We start from the raw sequence: 21,581 nt of genomic DNA, 5'->3' as shown, positions 1-21,581 counted from the left end.
ATCAGCCAGGGGCTCCCTGAGGAGCACTCTGGTCCCATCAGCACCATCCCCACCAAGGGCAGGTTCTTGTTTGTGACCCTTGTGTGACAGCAGGGCTGTGCTCTGCTCATGCAGCCTTCACAAGCTGAGGGGGTGCAGTCTGGAGGAGAAACTGTGCTACAGACATTCTTAAAAACACTGAAATCATCTTCCTGCTTGCTAAAGCTGTAACTTCCCATTATATTCTGATTTCAATCCAGCTGTACTTGACCCATAATCAATAAGTGCTAAATCAGCCTGACATGTAACTCCCTGTACACAGTTTAATTGTAGCTCTAACTAAAACAATCCACTTCCTCCATCCCATTAGTTTGCCACCATTTGGACTCCTGTGGAAATGCAATAAAGGCTGCTTCTTCCCCTGTCCCTTAAGGCAGGTAATTATTTTCATACATATGGCCAGAGATTAAAATGCAAAAAATGACTTATAGCAATTTGAAAACATGTGGACTTTGATGTAGACAAAGGAGGAAGGCTCTTCCCACCAGATCAGATTCTCACAAGCATATAAATTCTTATGACAGAAGGAAGAAAAAAATTCCTTTGGAATCAACATGGCCTGAAGAGCTCAGTCTGTTCATTCCTCATTTCACTTCTTTGATGTGTTTGAGATTTGACAGTTTGCTGTTCACAGCAATATTCTTCTCTATAAATCACAGGTGATGCTGTGAGGTTTGGGGAAGGTGTTGTTTCCGTGGGTTGTTTAGGGGGCAAACTGACACCCATAAGGTCAGTACAGCACAGCAGTGACGAACACCCTGCTGGCACAGGAGCTGTCGTGTGGTGAGCCCACCTCAGCTCTGATTTACTGGCTTCAGAGTCTTTCTGGAGCACAAAAGGAGGCCAGGGAAGAGCAGTGAGGTTGCTCTGATGGAGTGTATGAAGATGGGCTGAAGCAAAGTGACTGCAAATGTTTCCCCGGTGATCACTGCTGCTGCTGAGCACACAGGACCTTGGATTTCCCCTCTTATGGATTCCTCTGCAGCAAAAAGCATTCCTGCAGCAGGAAAAGGAGCCCAGGGTGTCCTTCCACTTGTGAGGGCACAGGCTGCTCAAAACCTTCCCATCCCAGCTCTGAAATCCCCTTTTCCCTGAGGCCCCTCTTCCAGCTCTGGACAGCAGCACAAGCGAGTCAGGGAGCTCTGTCCCCACCCCTGTTTTCACAAGCCTGATCTCCATTTTGGCACTTCAGGCTTTAATCATATTTCTCCAAAGGAGGAAGTCTGTGAAGGTCCAAGAGCAGACATTTACCACATTGAAGTGAACACTGCAGGCAGATGTGCCACACATCTGGATGCGCTGAAGTTCATTCTCAGGCACTGATGTAGCCATGGTGTGGTGAGTCTTTGCTGAAGTTGGTTGCTGCTAGTGCTCCTTGAAGCTGTATGGAAGCAGGAGCCTCTCTGGCTGCACTGCCATGATCCCACTCCCAGGTATAGCTTGCACAGCCTGGGAGTAACCTGGAAATGGCACAGTGGCCCCTGTGGCTTGTGCAGTTGAGCCAGTGCACAGACAGGGAAGAGATGATACAATTTTGTTTCAGGTGGGCTGATGTCCCTGGAAGGGACTGATGTCCTCTCCTGAGGCCACTTCTCATGATTTGGTCCATCAATGATAAAGCAAATTCAGAGGAATTACTGCTTTTTGGCACAGACTTTGAACAAATAACATTTTTCTGGTTCTGTGTACCTCGGGCTGTTCTCCAACCTGCCATGCCCTGGCTGTTCCCTCCACCCAGTCTGAGCTGCCCCTGGAGATCTGTGTTTGTCACCAGGACTGGCAACAATGGCTCAGCAAGATCAGACCAGGTTTGAGGAGAAAAAGGTGCATTAGAATACAAATGCAGTTCAACATTCTGATTTTGGACCCATTCCTCTGTTCATTTCGGCCTGACCCAAATCCCAGGTCTGGGTTCAGGAGTATCCCTGACTGGGAAACAAAGTGCATGGCTGGACCTTCTTTCCTGTTCCAGCAGCTTTCTTTGCCATTCAGCTCATCTCCCCACGCTGTTCAGAGTGTGCTCCCCAGTACCTCTGAAAGCTATTTGTACTGCAATGATGAGCAGCAATGTATTTTCAAAAGCCAGAGCTGGTAAATCCACTTGGCAGAACATGAATCACTCTCTTTTATTAGGGCAATACCTGTATCTTGGTCACTGTGCTCTTGCTAGGACCCAAGAAGCAGCTCCCTGCAGCCCACAGATGACAGTGGGGGCATCAGCCACCGTGATGCTTGGCACAGCTACAAAGACCCCTGGGCCACCTTTGTAGCTGGGATGTTGAGTGCCTGGGACCAGGGCATTGGTGTCTTTGTGCCTCTGCTGTGACTGGGGTGCTGGATCCTTCCCTCATGGTGGAGGATCCTAAAATACTGCCAGGAAGGAGATCAAATTCTTCTGAGTCACCAGCATGGCCTCACTACACAACCTTCCTTCACTTTGGATAAGTTTCTGCTGTGCCCACGTCTCCCTCAGGCAAACCAGGTGGATTTGTCTCCCCTGACCGTGGCTGTCTAGATATTACCTCACCCCAGGAGCAGTGGAAAATGATCAGCATCTGCAGAGGGTGAATCATCTCTGTTATCTCAGAGCCCTCTCTGGGGAATGAATCACTCTCTGGAGGAATCTGGTTTTCTCTTCTGGCTATAGAAAGACCCTATAACTGGTTTTTTATTCACTGTGTGAATAAGGCTGGGTGAGATGTGATTTTCCTACACTTGGAAGGCAAAAGAAAAATGTCCCTGTCCCCACCCCTCACTTTTATCCAGCAAAATCAGCCCCCAAGCTGGCACACCCCATCAGAGCAGGGGTACCAAAGCAGGGCTGAGCACCTCTGCTCCCCACAGCCCCCTGCACATGGCCCAGCCACATCTGTGTAGCCCTCAGGGAAATCTATCAGAGGAGATCATCTTGCCCAAAAATCCTAAAATACAAATGCAAGGAGCAGCTTACCCTCTAACCAGGGAGGAATTTATCTACACTCCAGAGCTGGAGAGATTTGAATTTGCAACTGCTGTTCTCAGAGCAAGTCAGAAAGGAGGCATGGCTGGTGCTACATCACAGACATGGATTTTTTCCTGGCAGTAGGAGGAACTCAGCTGGTCAGATTTGAGTCTTTTCTGCTTAGCAGTAAAAAACCATGAAATGCAATGTGGTTATCCCAGTACAATGGTCTCAATGGCATTTTTAAGAGGAAGATTTAATGACCACACACAAGCTGTTGAATGTATCATCCTCAAGGAGCAGCTCACTTTAGCAGTGCCACAACAAATCCTTGCTGCATTTGTTTTTCATTCATTACTTGCTGTTTTTCAGCAATGAGTTGCTGTGAAGTTTATGTAAAGGCGATGTCCATGTATCTCATGCTTGTAAGTGTCAATGCTGTGAAGGATCCCAGGATTCCTCTCCCAGGAAGACAAGAGTGTTGTGTGGTTTACCAGGCTAACAGCTAAAAGTTTAGCAAACTTCAGTCAAGAACTGGAAAATAACACAGAAAAAAAGCTGTCTGCATGAATTGGTATCTCCTCCAAGGATGGTGTGTAGAGATACAAGACAGAGAAACTGCCCCAGCTGCATCAGCTGCCTCATCTGTGCTCATGATGTGTAAAAAGCAGCAGCTTCCTTTCTTTTGAAATCCTCTCCTGGAATGTGCAGTGAGTAGATCATTCAGGTCCCAATGACCTTGAGTGGGGCCAGCATGTCCATGATGTCAGCTTCTCTCTGAGACTTCACTTTCCAGTTTCCCCATCCACTGAGCTGGTGGTTGGCAGCACTTGGAAGGGGGTGATGGTGATGGTGATGGGGTTGGGGATGGGGATGGGGATGGTGATGGCACTGGTGAGGGACTCCCTTGCCACGCCCCAGCACCTCCAGAATTCCCACTTGTGCTGCCAATGAAGAGGTGCCAGCACAGGGAGGTGTTTGGAGCTGTGCTTGTCCAGCAGCTTGGAAGTGGCTATTCTGCCTGGCTGTGCCCACCAGGCACTGCAGCCACCTCCAAACTTCTCTCTAGTGACTGTGGCAATGCAGCAGGGCCCCTGGTGCTCACATATCTCCCCAGATTGTTTCCCCCTTTCTCTGCCCACACTGCAGTGACTCCAGAACCCACCTGTCAATAAGCAGAGGTCCCTCAGAAGAGACTCTGACACACACTGAAACTTGGCTCCACCTTCACACCCTCCTGAAACACACTGTCACTTCCCATCTCAGGCTGGAAGAGCTTTCAGAAAGTGCCCTGGCTGCCCCCAGTGTGTGTTCTGGGCACATTGTGAGCACTGAAGAAATAACAATCACAGCTCTCATCCACACTCCTGCCTCATAAAGTCATAAAGAAGGTGCCAATGTGTTTCCATTAACCTTTGTCGTGGCATAACCCATAAATTTCATGAACCTGAGCCCACTCACCCACCTGAGCACCCAGGCCATGCTGAGTGTCCCTGGTGATGGCTCAATGGAAATGAGAGACAACAGTTGCTCCACACAAGAGACATGTCAGTGCCAAAGGAAGATGGGTCCCAGGTGTTGAGGCATTGGTGTGTAAGCTCACATGTGTGTAAGGAGCTGTGGTTCATCCACTCCTGATCTTCAGGCAAACTGGAGATAGGGAGATGAGCAAGGAATGGACAAATAAACTGGCAACATCTGTCATAGAATCATGGAATCCTGGAATGGTTTGTGTATAAAGAAACCTTAAAGCTCAACTTGTTCCACTCCCTGCCATGGCCAGAGACACCTTCCACTACCCCAAGTTGCTCCAAGTCCTGTCCAGCCTGGCCTTGGACATTCCAGGGATTGAGCAGCCACAGCTTCTCTGGGCACCCTGTGCCAGGACCTCACCACCCTCACAGCCAAAATTTCCTTCCCAATGTCCCATCTAACCCTGCCCTCTGGCAGTGGAAGCCATTCCCCCTTGTCCTGTCCCTCCAGGCCCTTGTCCCCAGTCCCTCTCCAGCTCTCCTGGAGCCCCTTTAGGCACTGGCAGGGGCTCTGAGCTCTCCCTGGAGCTGTCCCTTCTCCAGGTGAGCACCCCCAGCTCTCCCAGCCTGGCTCCAGAGCCGAGGGGCTCCAGGCCTTGGACCATCTCCATGGGCCCCTCTGGACCCACATGAGCAGACCCGTGCGTTTCTTTGCTGAGGGCCCCAGGGCTGGACCCCGCACCAAGCGTGCCCAGATCTGTTCAGAGCCCTCTCCCCAGAGCTCAGCATGTCCTGTTCCTTCAGTCCCAAGGGCTGCTCTCCCTCCTCTTCCCAGCTGCCCTGTGCCTGACAAACACCACGGTTCCCATGCAGGCCCTGCTGCTGGGAGAGCTCTGAGCCACTCTGCTCAGCCTCCAGCTGCCTCCTGAGCCTCCTCCATTTCCCTGTGCCTGGCACCATGGCCAAGGGGGCAGTGCCAGGGCCCAGGGAGAGGCTGGTCGGGGAGCTGGCACAGCTGCCCAGCTTTCAGCAGTTTCTGTAGCTGCACAGAGATTTTGGCAATCCTTCTTGCACCGTTCTGACCTGAGGGGTTTTGGAGGTGTTTGCAACCGGGGATAACAATGCCCTCTTGTCTACACCAAAGACACTTTGTGTGGAGTCTAGGTATTGCTCTGATTTCATTTCCTGAGCATCCCTGGTGGGGAGCTTCCCACAGAAACATGCCCCATTGAGTCAGGAGGGAAGACTCACTGCAATCCAAACAGAGCCCTGCAAACTTTCTCACCGGGTCCTGTTCCACAGCCAACTGCAAACATGTTTGTGTCTTGAACCTCCATTCACTGCCTGGGATGGTTTTCACAAGTTTCCAGCTGGAAATGGAGCCAGGCACCACTTGTGAGTCTTGCTGAAGGGCTGAGAGCCTTTCTGTGGCACGGCAGGGATGCCAGGTGGAGGAGCTGGCCTAAAGGCAATAATGTGTCATTCACAGAATCATAGAATGCTTTGGGTTGAAAGTGACCTTTAAAGGTCATCTAGTGCAATCCCCTGCAATGAGCAGGGACATCTTCAACTACACCAGGCTGCTCAGAGCCCCATCCAGCCCTGAATGCTTCCTGGGAAGGGACACTTCTCCGAGCAGCCTGGGTTAGTGTTTCACCATCTTACTGTAAAAAAATTTCTTCTTTATATCTAGTCTGAATCTCCCTTCTTTTGGTTTAAAACCATCACCCCTTGTCCTATTGCTACAGCCCCTTCTAAAAAGTCTGTCCCCATCTTGCTCATAGGCCCCCTTTAGGCACAAGAAGGAGCTCTGAGGTTTCCCCTCAAGAGAGGAAGAGCCTCCTCTCCTCTCCTCTCCTCTCCTCTCCTCTCCTCTCCTCTCCTCTCCTCTCCTCTCCTCTCCTCTCCTCTCCTCTCCTCTCCTCTCCTCTCCTCTCCTCTCCTCTCCTCTCCTCTCCTCTCCTCTCCTCTCCTCTCCTCTCCTCTCCTCTCCTCTCCTCTCCTCTCCTCTCCCCTCCCCCAGGCTGAGCAGCCACAGTTTCCTCAGCCTGTTTCCAGAACAGGAGGGCTCCAGCCCTCAGCATGGCCTCATCTGGGACCACTTCAAAGCTCCATTTCCCCACTGAATCTACAATTCTTTATGGCAGCAAAGACACAAGAGGCAGGCAGAAATTTAACCCAGTTTCCCCTTCCCAGGTGAGTACTGCAATCCCTGGCTGCCTTTGTCCTCTCCCAGCTGGTATCAGTTGATAGAAGAACCCTGTTCCTCCCTGGGTTCCTTGGGCAGGCTCAGGGACCCAGAGCTGCTGCCTGTGTGTGCCAGGCCCCAGAAGGGCTGAGCAGGCACAAGGAGCAGCACAAGGGGCTGGCAGTGTGGCACTGGGGACAGAGTGGGCTCAGGCAGGGTGACCCCGGAGCTGGCAGTGTGTCAGGGAATGAAATAAACACAGGCAGGAGACTTTTCTCCTTTTTAATGCCTTTATTAAAAGTGATCAGTTTGTGTGAGGAGAACCCACAGGTCTGCGCTCACGCCGCCACCGCTGCTCCCAGGAGTGACTTGGAGAAGGAGGAAAAGGGCAGCTTTGTCCACTGGTCTGAGGGCACAGCTCAGGGTTCCATCCTCATGAGAGCATCAGGAGATGCAGTGATTTTGTGGTTTAATATTTGATGTCCTCTGTGTAGCCAACATCTTTAGGGTAGGGTGAGGGCTAAAAAGGCCTTGGCAGGTACTGATTTTGTTCCTCACGTCTAGTCATCACTTTTGTCAATTTTGTGTTGGCTCATTGTTTTAGGGGTTTTTGGCTGGGTTTGGTGAGGGGTTCCCTCCCGCTGCATGCTGGATCCAAGGTCATTTGCATGCTGACTTGATGTCCCTTCCCCTTCACCGTCTGGGTGCCATTCTCCAGGAAGCAGCAGGGTGCCACTCGACAAAAAGGGGGAAATCTTAACCATCAAGGACAGGTAACTAACGAAAACGACAGGTGATTACAACAACAAAGAGTTAGAACTCTACCCTGGCAGCAACTGGCCCAACCTGTTAACTCTGCAACCTTTAAAAAAAAGAATGGGCAGCTGTTCTACTCATAACAGTGGAGACAGAGTGGGCTCGGGCAGGGTGACCCCAGAGCCCTCCCTGGCCATGCCCTCAGCTCCTGGGGCTCCCCAGGCAGCTCCTGACTCAGGCTGGGAGCTCTGCCTGAGAAAGGAGCTGAGCTCTTGGCCCCAGTCATGAGTAAGTTATCGGAGAAGTGGAGCTGCAATGACATCATCTCCTTCTTATGTTACTACAAGGAACTTAGATCCTATTATGGGAGAGGAGGTAACTCAATCGAGCCTTTCAAGATAAACTCAGACAGGAAGAGAGACACGATTGCCTGGAGGCACCAATTAGACATTTCTGGTGAGCTCAGCTCTGTTCAGCTGACACACGTGTGCTCTGGGGCCAGGGAGACAGGAGCTCCTCTCTGGTGTCCCTGGGGTGGGGTGGCAGGGGTGGCAGCCAGTGCTTCCTCACCGTGCTGCTGGCTCAGCCCTCACACCTTCAATGGGCACAGCTCTCCCTCCAGAATGTCCTTTCTTTGTGTCCTGTGGTCTGCTGTGCACAGGGAACCACAGAGGAGCTCCCTGGTCTGGAGACAGCACAGCCCAGCCCTACACCACTCAGTGCTGTGTATGACCTTCAGTGGCAAGTCTCCTCCAGCTTTATCAGGGAGATAACAGCCCAATGTGTTGCAAAAAATACTGTGAGGATGGGCTGGAGTTTGAGGTGCCAGTGCCCTGTGGTGACTGGGCTGTGGGGAACATCCCAGACTGTGCTGCAGGCCAGTTTCTGCACATCAGTGGCCTAAGACATGCAGACAGACAGCTCTCAGTGGCTCTGATGTGTGTGAGGAAGGAGAAAACAGCAGCAAAATCTGGGACATGTCCTGACAGCATGGTATTGAGCATTTCTGTTGGTTTCCAGGCTGCAGCTCCCCTTGTAAATGCTTCACAGCCAGAAGGAAATGGTAAGAGATGGGTAAATTTGCTTCTGCCAGTCATAGGCTGAGGCATTTGCGCCACATCTGTTAGGGAACAGAGAGGCTGGTTCTGGTTATCCCCTGGTTATTCTGCCAGTTATGTTACCAACAGCTCAGAAACACACTTGTACATCCTCTGAAACGCTCTGGAAGCATTTCTTGGGAAAAGACAGTTCTCAGAAACTGCTGGGTCTGTGACACACAAGACACAAGATGTCAGATCAGCTCAGGATTAACACAAACCTCACAACTCAGTCATTGCACCGAGGACTGCACAGACCCCACCCCTGCCAGATCTCCCCAGTGGCTGCAGTGCTGGCATTGGCTTGTCTTCTGCTCATTGAAAAGGAGGAATCTCCCACTCTTGACCTTTTCTCCTTAGAAAAGGACTTCCCTATTTTCCTGGTTCCTTCTAGAAGTGTTCCTGATGCCACCATCCTCTCTGGACTGCTCCAGACATGAAGGCAGTTGATTTCTCCACAAGCATTTCTCAAACACAGACAACAACCAAGCAATGAAGGGGCTCTCCCAAGGCATGTTGGGCCCTTAGCCCTGGAACTCAGTATGAAGCTGACCTGAAAATGTCCTGCCCAAGGAAACACTTCCATTTTCCATCCCTCATGGTTCCTCTGTCTCCCCAGAGCTGTCACTCCCCAGCAGCAGCAAAGGATGCAGCTGGCAAGCTGAGGCACACATTTGGAGCTGACCTAGTCCTGTCACCATGGCTCTGCACAGATGTGAACATCTGCCAAGGGAAAAAGCTGCCTCAGAGCAGTGGGCTGTGGATGTCCTTCCAGGCAGCTCCCTCTCTCACTACCCCTGAGTCCCCAAGTCTGAGGTGACTGCAGGCACTTTGAGTCAGTGTCATGTTGGAGTCATATAAACACCCTGCAACTCTCAGCAGCAGATGCAGCTCTAAAGCCAGAAACTGAGACTTTCAGCAGCTGCTGGTTTCCATAAGCTGTTGTTCCTGAATGTCCCACTTAAAATCAGCTCCTTCTGCATGCAACAGACAGGCCAGTGCTCTGCAGAGCCTTGCTTGAGCCTGTGAAGTCATTTGGAAGTCCTGGCCATGCTGACATCTGGAGTCCCTGTGTGTGACCCTCTCTCCAGACCCACAGCACTGCTCAGAGCAGGCGTGGGATGAGCTCCTCTCCTGAGCCATCCAGCAGCTCTGCCAGAGGTGTCTTCCTCTGCAAGCAAGCAAAGGGTTAAAGCTTGCAAGGAAAACCAACTGAGTGATTTGGTGAAACAAAGATTAAAACATCTCCGTGGAAGGTGAGGAGCCAGCCCTGGCCTGTGCTGTCTCATTTACCCACTAATCAGCCCAATTACCTCAGGTATAAATCATAACACAAAACACGGAGCCAGAGTCACACACTGAAGAAAGAAGAGAACTGTTGGGTTGGTTTTTGTTTAGTATAATTGATATAATTACTAACAACCCTGTGCCAAGAACTTCAGCTTTTCTGCTTCCAGAAGAGAGTAGAGAGCTGTCTGAAAGCCATAGCAATTAGCAATCCCCAGATGCACAGCTTTTATTAGAAAGAATGCACATCTATTGCAGAAAGAGCCAGCAGCTCCCTGAGGAGCAATTAACCATCCCTTGGTGCCAGGAATGCAGCTGTCACTGAGCCCATGTCCCCTCAGCAGGGCTGTAAAGGCAATAAGGAGTTCTGCCCATCATGCTGCACGTGAAATGTCTTCACCTGGGCACTTCATTGCTCCTAATTTTAACTCACCTGGCTCCAGATAGGTGCATCTTGCTGTGCTGTGGTCCAAGCAGGCTGCTGATTCTAACAATTGGACCATCAGAAAGTCTCCCTTTTGCTCCACTGAGGAATCTGAGCTCTGATCTCCACACTCTGGAGCAGACTGACAGAAATCACATGGCTGGAGCTTCCCAACACCCCAGAAGGTGACCCCAGAGAGTGTCTTATGGACAGATGTTGGGGAAGATGAAACAGGAAAGCCTTATAAATATGATTGCCTGGCAAAAGATTTTGAGAATATGGAAACTATAAGCGAGATTGAAATGAAAGCAAGCTTTGAGATCCCTCAGTTACTGAACAACTGGAAAACAATGGTGTGGCCAGCTGAAGGTGATCCCCTTTTGATGGAACAACACCCTCTGCTTGCAGACAGGCCCAAGGGGCAGAGCAGACCCTGCCAGCTTGGCAGAAGGGGCCCAAAGAGGAGTTTTTAGGGTTTAAAATGTAACACAGTGTGGTAATGTAATGATTCTTATAGGCTGTATGTAAATGCTATAGGATTTGTATCTTGTACTGGACTGGTTAGTGAGAATTAGAATATTCAGCACAGAAGAAGATTTATGGTATTGTAATGGGAACCTTGCTCTCTTACTCTCTTATCCTCTCTTTTACTCTCTCATCCTTTTTACCACACTCTTGCCTTCTCTCTCTTTCCCACTCTTTTTACTTCTCTCAGTCCTGCTCCAGCTGTGGCTGGCAGCTCCCAGCAGGGCCCTGCACCCAGGCCCTTTGCAATAACCCACAAGTTCCAAGCCCTGGCTGCAGAGATCTCTGCTCTCCATCCATCCCCACCATCCTACCCCCCATCACTCCTACAGACAGCAGCCACACATCACAGCTCACCAGGAGGTCCCCAGGCAGCCCTGCAGAGCTGAGGAGCAGCAGAGCTGGGGTTATCTGAGCCCTGCAGAGGTGACCTTTCACTGGCAGGAGCTGTGGAGGCACAGAGCTGTGGACACACGAGTCTGCAGCATGACCACAGCCAGAGGCCATCCAGCAGTGTTAACAAACTCCTTGGATGGATCCAAGCACTCAAAAACCTCCACCAAGGACCTGTGCTGCACTCCTCATACCCATGGACATCCCTAGGGGGAAAAGGGCCTTTCCTGAGTGTTGCTAAACAGCCACAGAGCAAAGCCAGCAGCATTCATGGTTTCCCCAGGTCCTGGGGCACCATCACAAACCAAACTCCTTTGTGGGTCAGACAAAGAGTTTGTGAGCAAAGTGGGATGGAAAGTTGGACAGCCATGGGCTCCACCTTGCTCCCTTGTCCCTGTCCCTGTTCCTGCCCCTGTCCCTATCCCTGCCCCTGTCCCTGTCTGTGTCCCTGTCTCTGTGTTCTTGTCCCTGTCCCTGTCTGTGTACCTGCTCCTGTCCCTGTTCCTGTCCCTGTCTCTGTCCCTGTCCCTGTACCTGTTCCTATCCCTGTTCCTGTCCCTGTCCCTATCCCTGTCTCTGTCCCTGCTCCTGTCCCTGTTCCTATCCCTGTTCCTGTCCCTGCCCCTATCCCTGTCTCTGTCCCTGCTCCTGTCCCTGTTCCTATCCCTGTTCCTGTCCCTGTCCCTGTCTCTGTCTGTGTTCCTGTCCCTGTCCCCGTGTCTGTCCCAGCTCAGCCTGGTGTACCAGCCCCTGGCTCTGGTTTAGCATCTCCATTTCTGAAAGCTTAGTTTGGGTTTGAGAAATTAAAACTATTCTCATGGGTATTTTCATCGTCTGTTCTTTAATTAATTAAACTTGAAACTGAGCATTCACTTTAAAACAATTTTCATTAAACTTATAGGGATTTGGATGAAAGAATATCTCTGGGAAAAATAAGCAGTGCTGCTTTTTTTTATTATTATTTTAACAGTTTATGATGCCAAAATTTAACAGAATTCTTATGCTGAGGAAGGAATGGAAAAAAAATAAGCAAAAATTAACATTTCATGCAGAAGTTTTCATTTTGCTTTAAAAGTTCTTGTTTGTCCCGAAAGATTTTGATGACATTTTCAAAGCCTTACTCTGAGCTGCTACAGGGTTTGCTTTTCTGATCTTTATTCTTTGGAATTGTTGTCTCAAGAAGATGAATTATGTTATTCTCTCATTTGTTTGTAGTTGGGGGGGGGGGGGGGCAGTAAGTAAATTGGGGCAGAACTTGCAATGCCCACTCTCTCAACAGGAAAAATCAAAATCCATTGTCTTGTGTTGGCCCTGTGAGCAAGGACACAAAACCTGTGGGAGTGGAGCTTTGGGTGTGATGTGCTTTTGTGATCCTCTCAACTGAACAGAATCACAAAATCAATCACAGAATCACAGAATCCCAGAATGGTTTGGGTTGGAAGGGACCTCAAAACTCATCCAGTTCCAGCCCTGCCATGGCAGAGACACCTTCCACTATCCCAGCTGGCTCCAAGCCCCATCCAACCTGGCCTTGGACACTTCCAGCTGCTGTGGGCACCCTGTGCCAGGGCCTCACCACCCTCTGAGGTTAATACAATAATGTGGAAAAATGGGAATAGTGGAATAGGGGTTTAACCCACCCTGGGTTATCATTCCAGTCTAAGGTGATGCTGTACCAGAGCTTGTACTCTGCATTTTAAGGACATTTTTCTGACAATCTCAGGAAGGTTTGACTGCACTTCTTAACCAGGTACAAATCTCCAGCTTTGTCCAGCCAGGGTAGGAAATGCTTCTTTCTGTAGTGTAGGGAAGGTTTGTTTCCCAGGATTATCTGAGCATTTCATAAGGAAATACCACCCACAGCCCCTTGCAGAAAGCAAGGCTTGCACCCAGCCTCTCCTCTCTCCCACCTGTGATGGGGGCTTTGGTCTCCTCTTCCTCCTGCAGTTATTTCAGTGTCCTGTAAACTAAGAAATGTTGGTACTCTTTGAAAAAGGGTTGTACCTGGGGGGTAACAGTGTCTGGGGGTTTGCTCTGGTGTTCAACTTTGATCAAAAATATTACTTTATATAGTCAAGAATACTAATTTCTTTACCACATTCCTTTCTGGAGGATCATTGATTTGAGGGCTGGGCCATGACAGCTCTGTTAACTTCCTTCTCTCATGCTTTGATAAGAGACAAAGTGCTTCCTCTTTGCAATTTGAATTCAGAGATCTCTGCCTTAGATATCCTAGAAAAATAAAATAAGCTCTGTTGGCTGTGGATGGAAATTAAAATTTTGTATAATTTGTTCCTGGTATTTCAGCCAAATCTGAACTATTTTCCTCTTATAATTTGGTTTCAAAATCTACAGATAACACATTGTATCCTGCTTACCATCATTGCAATAAAAGGTCTTTAGAGAGATGATTCCCAAACCTAAGTTTTAATGTTTTTTTCATAATAACCTTAATATTTTTTGGCTTGTCGTTCTATTCTGAAACAAAAACAAGTGTTCAAAATTAAAATTTCTCACCAAATTAAACCTCAAATTCAACAGCCTTAAGCTTTCCATGATGATTAAAAAGAAGCAATTGGCAAATGGAGGGGAGGACAGGCCCCAAGGTGTGATAGCAGAGCACAGGCTCAGTTCCTGCCCTGTGACACAGGGTCTGACTCCTGCACAGGTACCCCCGGGGGTTGGGATCCCACACAGAACCCCAAGCAGGGCTGTGACACATTTCCCATTTCCAGACAGGTCCTTTCCTTCTGGAATGGGGCTGTGGCTCCTGGCCTGGTGCCCTGCACACCCATGGGTGAGCCTGGGCTGGCACTGCTCAGATCCATGGCAAGCCCAGCCCAGGAGATGCAGCTTTGATGCTCTGAGTTCAGGGGTGGCTGCGAGCCCAGGGGTCACCTGGAAGGACTCAGCCCAGTCACGGGGCTTCAGAAGCTGCCATCAGCTGGCAGCACCAAATGAGCATCAAGGAGGGATGGCCCTTGTGATGCCTTGTGCAGGCTGACCTAGAACAGACACCAGATGAAGCTAAAAAATAAAGATCCACCTTGGGCAGCGCAAGAGCCCAGCCAGGGCTACACCCCAGGTGAATCCAAAACGGCCACAAAATGGACAACTGGTCACGAGGTCTCTCGCTTTTATAAGTTTTGGTCCATTTGCATATTGGAATTAATTGTCCAGTTACAGCTTTACCCCATGAAGTCCATCCCATCCTTCTTGTTTTTCTCTCTTCATTCCATGTTGTTTGTGCTCTTGGGCCTGAGATCTGCATCAGCTGTCCTTGGTCCCCAGCTAGAGAAGGAATTGTTTTGTCTCCCTACTTTGTGAAGAGAGGTTACTATTCCTTTATATAAAGCCCAGACCCACACACTAAAGCAGCACAGAATCTGAAAAATAGAAAAGCTCAAACCTGAGGCATCACTAGGCAGTGGGCAGATATTGGTTTCTCTGGCTCTGGACTGAAGGCACTTGGGATGATTGTTCATGTTCACACTCAGGTGTTCATTATTTCTTATCAGTAAAACAGTCTCACTACTGTGAGTTCTGCAGCTTTTCATTAGAAGGCACAAAATGGCCAACAATCTCTTGTTCCAAGGTCTTTTAAGACTAAACTATCCAATTAAGAGCTGACATCTGGATTATTTTCCCTTTTAACCCAATAACTGATCCCACAGAGCCCACAATGGGACTTTTCTGCCCAATTACAAAATGCCACCCAAACCCATGAAGAAGAAGGAAGAAGAAGCAGGAAGAAGAAACCCAGGACCACACCCTGTGCCCTCCATCTTGCTTCCATCCACAACATACTAAAAATCCCAAACCCTAAATTTCTCACCAAGTGATACACCTACACTACTCTCTATAATCTATTTCACACTTTTGTGGATTCTTTCTCCATGAATGAAGGTCACAGTCAGTGCTTCCCTGGGGGTCAGGGCACCCCAGAGCAGGCAGAGAAATATTCCCAGTGCCCTGGGTTTCCACAGGCAGACATCTCCCAGCACAGGTGGGAGCATCACAACACCTTCTCATGTTAATCATTATTTACAACCCAATCCAATGTCCCTGGCCATCAATCCATCCCCTATTTACAGCCCAATCCAATCCATCTCCTATTTACAGCCCAGTCCAATCTCCCTGGCCATCAATCCATCCCTCTGCCTTTGCACAACACCTGGGGAAGGGCTTTCACTGATCCCCACCCTGTTTCTCTCCCACCCAGCCGCCTGGATGCAAACCTCATCTCCGTGGTGCCCGACAGGAGCTTTGAGGGGCTGCTCTCCCTGCGTCACCTGTGGCTGGACGATAACGCGCTGACGGAGATCCCGGTGCGCGCCCTGAACCACCTGCCAGCGCTGCAGGCCATGACCCTGGCCCTCAACCAGATCTGGCACATCCCCGATTTCGCCTTCCAGAACCTCAGCAGCCTCGTGGTGCTGTAAGCTTCCTCCACTTCTTATTCCCTTGGCTGGGACAAGGTGCTGCCCAGGGGATCCTCCTCCTGTGGCAATCCCTGCTGCTCATTCCCCCCAGGGTGGGGGGCAGAGGGTTTGTTCCCCCTCATTTGATAAGAAATGCTAAATTTGCCTCTTTTGATTTTTGTCATATTTTTCCCACTCTTCAGTGAAGAGCTGGAAAGCTCCTTGATATAATTTGGGAAATGTTTTGTATATAAAAAAAAAATATCAGTAACTGGAAACAAAAACCAGATTATATTTTATTTTCCTTGAAGACTCAAGCAACAAAAACCTCTTTTCTTTTTATCCCTCTAATCCCTGTGTTAAAACTACAGGAATTTCTAGCAACATGAAAAAAATAATTAAATTGCAACAATCGGCAGTGAGGTCAAAAAAGTAATATTTTAATTTCTTGGAAAACATACCAGCTCACTCCCTCTCCTCCCCTCACCCCCTTTTATTACCGAATGCGATTTAAACCAAAGGTCTAATGTCAACACCTTGTCCAAGCCAGTGCCTGCTTATTTGCATGAGTGTGGTACAGCTGCAGGTCAGAGGTTCTGCGGTGGTTGCTGTCCAGTTTTTGTTGTTAGCATCTCCTGGCCAGAACTGGGAGTGCTGGGGAGAGCAGCGCTGCTCCGGGATGGAAACAATCCCTGGGGAGAGAGAGCAGCGCTGCTCCGGGATGGAAACAATCCCTGGGGAGAGAGAGCAGCGCTGCTCCGGGATGGAAACAATCCCTAGGGAGAGAGAGCAGCGCTGCTCCGGGATGGAAACAATCCCTAGGGAGAGAGAGCAGCGCTGCTCTGGGATGGAAACAATCCCTGGGGAGAGAGAGCAGCGCTGCTCCGGGATGGAAACAATCCCTGGGGAGAGAGAGCAGCGCTGCTCCGGGATGGAAACAATCCCTGGGGAGAGAGAGCAGTGCTGCTCCGGGATGGAAACGCTCCCTCCATGGGCAGTGAGACACCAAACCAGCCACAACCTCCGGCAGAAGGGAACTGATCCCTTTGGCAGCTGCTCTGGAGGGGCATCCTATCTATCAACAGATTATCTTCCCTTTAAAAGGAACTTCATATGTGCAAATTGGATGGTTGTTACTTCTTTGGTGTTGATTAGCAAGTTCGGGTGTGATTGCCAAATGCTTTAGAGCTCCTCTATCCACATGAAATGCCACCTCTAGTTTGGTAATTTGTACTGATAGCAGGGTGTTAAGTAACCTCAGCATGTAGTGCCTTAGTGAAAGTTTAGCAATTATTTCCCTTTCAAAATTTAAAGTGTTTACTGAGACCATCCAGCATAGAAAGTGCTTGGACAAAGCACAGTTCAGAGTTTTATTAAGCATCAAATTCATCTGTTTAGACAAAGCATAAAGGCTTATTTAGGAGAAAAGCAAAAAGCAACTTGAGAAAAATCAAAAAAGTAGTTTTCACCCACAATAGTGCTCATTCTCGAAGGCAACCCCTGGCCACCATAATGCAACCACTTCAGTCAGCTTTAATAGCTCACTCAGCGGGTGAGCTGACATTTGGGGTTTCATTTCAGCCTCCAAAGCATGCTGCTTTCATTCCGGCTCATCCCATACTGTGGGCAAGAAGCAACTCCTTAATTAACCAGGCAGGCTTGAGAAATAAAAGTCATTGACCATTAGGTCACAAGGGAGGGAATAATGTCCCACCACACACAATTGGAAGGGAACACATGTGTGATCCTGCCAGGCTCTGTGGGACACGATGCTGCATTTTTGTGGGATCACAAGTGTTTGGCAGAACTGGCCCCATCAATCTCTCCCATGCTTCCACGCAAGCCCTTGTCAACACATTACCAGTGGAAAGTCACCCAGTGTCCCTCCTGTGTCCCAAGCAGGGACATGTCCCTGCTCCAGACTCACCCACCGAGCTGACAAGCCAATGTTCCCAAAAGGCAGCCAAGCTGGAGAGAAGGCATTCCCCACCAGGGTGCAGATGGCATGTCTGCCTTCCTCTACAAAAGTCTGTTTGCAGGTAGATGGAGGACCTGCCTGCTGCTACAGACATGGAACTCCCAGCTGCAGAGTTAGAATGAGCCCCTGGGGAGAAAGGCAAGGGCAGAGGGGCTGGGCACAGGGGAAACCCTCCTGAACAGCCTGGTCAGGACTCAGGGACATGGCGGGACATGGCTGAGCATGGATGACCATGGCTGAGCATGACTGACCATGACTGACCCATGGCTGAGCACAGATGACCACAGCTGACCATGACTGACCATGGCTGACCATGGCTGACCATGGCTGACCATGACTGACCATTACTGATCATGGCTGACCATTACTGACCATGGCTGACCATGGTTGACCATGGCTGACCATGGCTGAACATGACTGACCACGGCTGACCACAGCTGACCACGGCTGACCATGGCTGACCATGGCTGAACATGACTGACCATGGCTGACCATGGTTGACCATGGCTGACCATGGCTGAACATGACTGACCATGGCTGACCATGGCTAACCATGGCTGACCATGGTTTACCATGGCTGACCATGGCTGAACATGACTGACCATGGCTGACCATGGCTGACCATGGCTGAACATGGCGGAACATGCTGACCATGGCTGACCATGGCTGAACATGGCAGACCATGCTGACAATGATTGACCATGACTGACCATGGCTGACCACAGCTGACTATGACTGACCATGGCTGACCATGGCTGAGGGCAGAAGCCTCCCAGGTACAGCTGTGCTCTTGTGCTGTTCCTCTTCCACACCCCTTGTGCCCTGGGCAGAACCATTTCACCATCCTGCACCACCACAAGCACTGACATCAGAGCCTCAATCTGGAATGCTTTAAAGGTTTGGTGTCTGCTAATAAATGACACCTTTGCTGAGGAATTCCCTGATCTTATTCCCATCTATTGCTGCTGCAGGCTTTGAACTAGGGCTGCAGGCTGTTCAGTGAGCAGAGCCCCATGTACATCACTCATCAGGAAATCCATGAATCTCTGTAACTAGCACCATCCTTTCCCAGCTTTAGTAACAAAGGCTCCATGTGCTGGGGTGCTGGCACTGTGCTTTGATGGCAGAAGAGAGGTGGATATTTGATCAGGATACTTCATGGGAATAGGTCGCTACCTTCCAGTCTGATCTATTCAGGATCAAATGTATCTTAGTACCTGCACACAGAAATAATCCTGAATACTTTTCAGCTGATGGTTTGTATGAAGTAAAGGTTGCTTTACAAAAATCATCATCTTTCTTGAGCATAAGAGATTTTTCATTCAGCAGTCAGCATCTGAAACCCCCATGCTGCTGTGCTGACAGTCCAATGAAGTGTCTGACAGCAGCTCTCAGTAGTCTCCCTCATCTCCTCTGTCAGCTGAATTCAGCAAGAAGTCTCAAGCCAGGAATCACAGCACCTCTTTCAGTCCCACTCTCCAGAGGGGTTCTCAAGTAAAATCTTACATAGCCAGGAAATCCCCCATGCTGCAGATGTGTCCTTGCTGCCACATCTCTGCAGTGGGCTGCAGTTCCCTTCTTCCCTGCTGTCACCAAAGGAGCTCTCAGCAGAGGTGCTGGGATGTGTGTGGGACACAGAGTCAGAGTGAACTTTCCAAAATAGGCCAAGCAGGAGAGAGGTTTGCCCCATAATGTGGCACCTAGATAGAGAAAATCTTCAAGTGGTTTTACTTTCATCACATAGCAGAGAACCCCTTAAGTTAGAGCAAATGAGGTCAAAACCCAGATCCTTCCTTGTTTGGGTCCACAGGGAGCCTTGGCTCCCGCAAACCTCCAGGAATTATTTTGGCCCCATAATGGGAGCAAAAGAGAAGCTCCACTCCTCTGACCTGGCCCTCACCCTTGCCTATCTGGCTGAAAAAATGGACTCTGGGAAAAGTTGTTCTCATGCCATTACCAGTTAGTTTTGTTTGACACCCTCTAATTCTTGTGCTCTGTGTCCATCTCCTCTGTGCCATTGCTGTATTTGTCATGTCGGCTGCACCCTTCCCTCAGCTCAGCTCTTCCAGTCCCCGTCCCCTTACCTGGTTTGAAATATGGAATCCCAGGATGGTTTGGGTGGGAAGGGACCTCAAAGCTCATCCTGTTCCACCCCTGCCATGGCAGGGACACCTTCCACTGTCCCAGGCTGCTCCAAGCCCCATCCAACCTGGCCCTGGGCACTTCCAGGGATCCAGAGGCATCCACAGCTGCTCTGGGCAACCTGTGCCAGGGCCTCCCCACCCTCACAGGGAAGAATCTCTTCCCAAGATTTGATCTAAATCTACCCTCTCTCAGTTAAAAAAAAAATCTACCCTCTTTCCCCCTTGTCCTGTTACTACCTGTCTGTGTAAAATCAGAAGTTAGTTCTCATATTACACTGATTTTTTTCCTTCACACCTTCAGATGAAGAGACCAGCTCTGTACACTGCATCAAAGCCAAAACTTAATTCTGGTTTATATCATGGTACAATGCTGTTCTGTACCCATTTTCCCTCTTCTAGTTATCCCTGACATTTAATTTGCTTTTTTCATAGCTACTAAGCACCAATACCTCTTTCCTGGAGATGTATAAAAGCCTGATAGTGTGTATGCTCATAGGAGATTGGTTCTCCCCTCTGCTGCACTGGACACTCACACAACCTGAATATCAGCTGATAAAATCCTGTCAAGGTCACTCAGCAGCACCTTCCAGCGAAAGTGTGAAAACAGTAAATGAAGGATCTTTAGTAGAATTCCTCTTTCTTACAGTTTTTGTCATTAAAGGACATGATGCAGCTCTCTCTCTAATAGAATGGCTTAGTGAATAGAAAACTTGTTTGCAAGACTCCTGGGTTCCCATTCCCATTCTGTCCTTGTTCTGGTGGAACTCTGGCTGAGACTTTCAGAAGGGACCACTGTTCTTCAGTGTCTTCCTTCCCCAGGAGCAGCCATCAACACATCCCAGCTTTCCAGGGAAGCTGATCAGTCATTTCAGTGCCATCTGTGGGACCTGGGGCCTCCTAGCACCCAAAGCCCAGCCTGGTGCAGGATGAGCCTGTGAATCCCTGCCCTCACCTGTGCAAGGGGGTTACCAGTGTCTCTCTGAGAAGTTGTTGGGAATTTTGGTGTTGGCAGGGAGTGCCAGGCATGTGCAATTCATTATCACTAAGAACAATATTGCCTGGGACATCTGGGTCCCATTCATGAGCCTTTTTATTGGCAAAAGTGCCTTTTCTCTCAGAGGACCAAGCTTGCTGCCTTGGCAAAAGTAGATTTCCTTCTCCAGCACTTGAGGAAGAAGCAAATCGTGCTCCAGTGCACCCTGAGAATGTCATTTCTGATCGAGCTTTATTTTTCACCAGACAAGCCTCATGCTGGTCCTCCAGTAATGGAAACAATCCATGGAATTTGCACCATTTATGATTTAGATTTCTCTACTTATCCATGGCCAAGTTGAGGAAAAGAACAATTTTGTCACAATAAAGATGGAAACTCATCATGGCCATGGCTCGTCAGGGGAGAATTCATATGATGTCAGATTTGAGCTTGGTTCAAATCATCTAATGCAAATAATTGATGGAAAATGTTTGCATTTGTCCTTTTTGAGAAAAAAGGACAAAAAAATGAAGTCATTAAAAATGAAAGCAATGGCAAATCCACCACTTCTTTTGTAGTCTGTTCCAGTTGTTAATCATCTTTAGTGTTAAAAAAAAACCCCACTCATATTTCCCATTTGAATTTTCTTTGGCTTTGACTTCAGACATTTGTTCTTATTATTCTTTTCTCTGTTAAATCACAGAACCATTTTAGTACCCAGTTTCTAACCAGGAAGAATCCTATACATTACATTGCACTCATCCCCTTGATCTTATTTAATAAGCTAAACAGATTGAGTTCTCTAAGTCTTCATCCTATTTTTTTTCCAGCCTTTGGATCATTTTTGTTGCTCTTCTCTGCGCCCATTTCAGTTTATTGACATCCAGTTACCAGTGTGGGTATCAGCACCACGTTTGTCCTGCCAGATCTGCTTTCACCAGTG

The 21,581-nt window shown here is 49.1% G+C and overlaps 1 protein-coding gene across 1 annotated transcript in view; it reads left to right on the top strand.

Moving 5' to 3' along the window:
• The window catches only part of LGR6 (leucine rich repeat containing G protein-coupled receptor 6), a 172,777-nt gene that overhangs the window by 100,614 nt on the left and 50,582 nt on the right, over positions 1-21,581 (top strand). The window contains exon 5 of the mRNA XM_071450206.1: positions 15,345-15,560. Within this exon, the coding sequence (XP_071306307.1) occupies positions 15,345-15,560 (216 nt within the window). The remainder of the gene's footprint in view (positions 1-15,344; positions 15,561-21,581) is intronic.

This window comes from Agelaius tricolor, unplaced genomic scaffold (genome assembly GCF_023055355.1).
Source record: "Agelaius tricolor isolate 1412-34295 unplaced genomic scaffold, bAgeTri1.0.p SCAF_30, whole genome shotgun sequence".
In the NCBI taxonomy this organism is placed as follows: Eukaryota; Metazoa; Chordata; class Aves; order Passeriformes; family Icteridae; genus Agelaius; species Agelaius tricolor.
This window is presented reverse-complemented; position numbering and strand designations above follow the sequence as displayed.